General features: G+C 49.7%; 1 protein-coding gene across 5 annotated transcripts in view; it reads right to left on the bottom strand.

Annotated features, from left to right (window-relative positions):
- The window catches only part of LPIN2 (lipin 2), a 73,550-nt gene that overhangs the window by 21,080 nt on the left and 50,881 nt on the right, over window positions 1-1,589 (bottom strand). For all 5 annotated transcript variants that reach the window (XM_010832723.1, XM_010832719.1, XM_010832720.1 and 2 more), the window contains exon 3: window positions 1,367-1,462. In XM_010832723.1, the coding sequence (XP_010831025.1) occupies window positions 1,367-1,462 (96 nt within the window). The remainder of the gene's footprint in view (window positions 1-1,366; window positions 1,463-1,589) is intronic.

The raw sequence follows: 1,589 nt of genomic DNA, 5'->3' as shown, positions 1-1,589 counted from the left end.
CATGCAGTGATGGAAAGGACGATGCTCGGTCTAGAACTTCTGACTCAGCGGGGGTGTTGATAACAACAGCAGGAGAAACAAAAGGTCAGAAAGTGGAGGCCAGAGGGATCCTGGTAATGTTTATCCCTCTTTAAACCAGGAGCCGCTGGAAAGCGGGGCTTCTCTTCTCGGTCTGTGTGGACAGCAGTGATTCTAGTGTTGTTGGATGAACTGCAATTTGTAATTTTTAAAGAAAAGCACATTATGCTAAAGAAAATCTGACCAACTGGGTCATATGCGGAATAGAAAAAAAAAGGCTGGAAAGCTGACACTCTGCTGAGCAGTTCTAAGTGGAATCATGAGAAGTGACATGTGAGGCAGGCAGCAGACTCTCAGCACCCAGTCCTCTCACTGCCAGATTTACAGGGAGCCTCGTCAGCGCGACAGGTTACATCAGAGATGTTCATTCTCGTGATAACTCACTGCTTCTTTCTGCCTTTCGCCTGTGTCTCTGATAGGGAAATTTTTTCTCCAGGGCAAGTAAATGCAAATAAGACAACATGAAAACAAGTAATTAAAATACGAGGAGGAACACCGGTCTGGTAGGTTCCCCTTCATAATCACTGGTCCCTGCTGCCTTCCACACAGTACTGACGCTGCCAGCCCCGAGTGAACAATGATGAACAATCTCATTCCACTGTTGTTTTCTTTTGGGAATTTATGGCATCAAGCTAGCAGTTCATCTTCACAAACCAAAAAAAGTAGCTCTCTGTCCTTAATAATTTGAAGCTATCGTTTTTGCTCTGAGATTTTATTCTCCACAATGAAAGACTTAATGATGCCCCCTAAGAAGTTGTAAGAAGATCCACCTTAAATCAATCAGGAGCAGCTTAGACATATTCACATCAGTGGATACACAGGGAAGGGGGTCAGCTGTGCTCTCGCTGAAAGAGGCCAAACACGCAACAATCACACATAAAGGGCAGAGGCCAATTAGTCACATCTCCCAGATCATAATAAACTAATGCACCTCACTATCAAGGATCGGGATGTAATGTCCCCAACAGAAACCTCAAACGCGTTAGCAAGTTCAAAGGTCACGTGTCCACATGCAGACGCAGCCTGCTGTGCATCTGTGATGACTCGGGTGGAGTTGAGCGTGCTCAGGCCAAGGTGTGAACTGTGCAGGCACCACCTGAGAAAGTCACAGGGCGCTCAGGGGGCCGTGCCAGGGCCTTCGCACGTGGGCAGCCTGGACCTCAGGGCTGGGGGTGGGGGGAGTTCCTCCGGCTCCAGCTCCCTTCCCACAGCCCAAAGTGAAAGCTCATCTAGCCAGCAGTGACCATCCACGAGTGCGCGGCAAGCGTGGCCCGCCCCCAGGACTTACATACTCCTCTTCCGTTTCCTCTACAAAGAAGGCTTCCCCGTTGTCACCCAACTTCATGTGGAGATCCACAGCGTCGCCATTGATCTCTATGTCAATCTAGGAGCAGACACAGTGAGGCTGAGCAGTGAATGTCCATCCTCCCAGCTCAACAAAGCCCAGACTCCAAGCTCTCAGGCCGAGCTTAGTCCTGAGGCTCCCAGAGAGACCCTCCACTCCCTGCCCC

This window comes from Bison bison, unplaced genomic scaffold (genome assembly GCF_000754665.1).
Source record: "Bison bison bison isolate TAMUID 2011002044 unplaced genomic scaffold, Bison_UMD1.0 scf7180017862158, whole genome shotgun sequence".
NCBI lineage: Eukaryota > Metazoa > Chordata > Mammalia > Artiodactyla > Bovidae > Bison > Bison bison.
The sequence above is the reverse complement of the archived record's forward strand: the minus strand, read 5'-3'. Positions and strand labels throughout refer to the sequence as shown.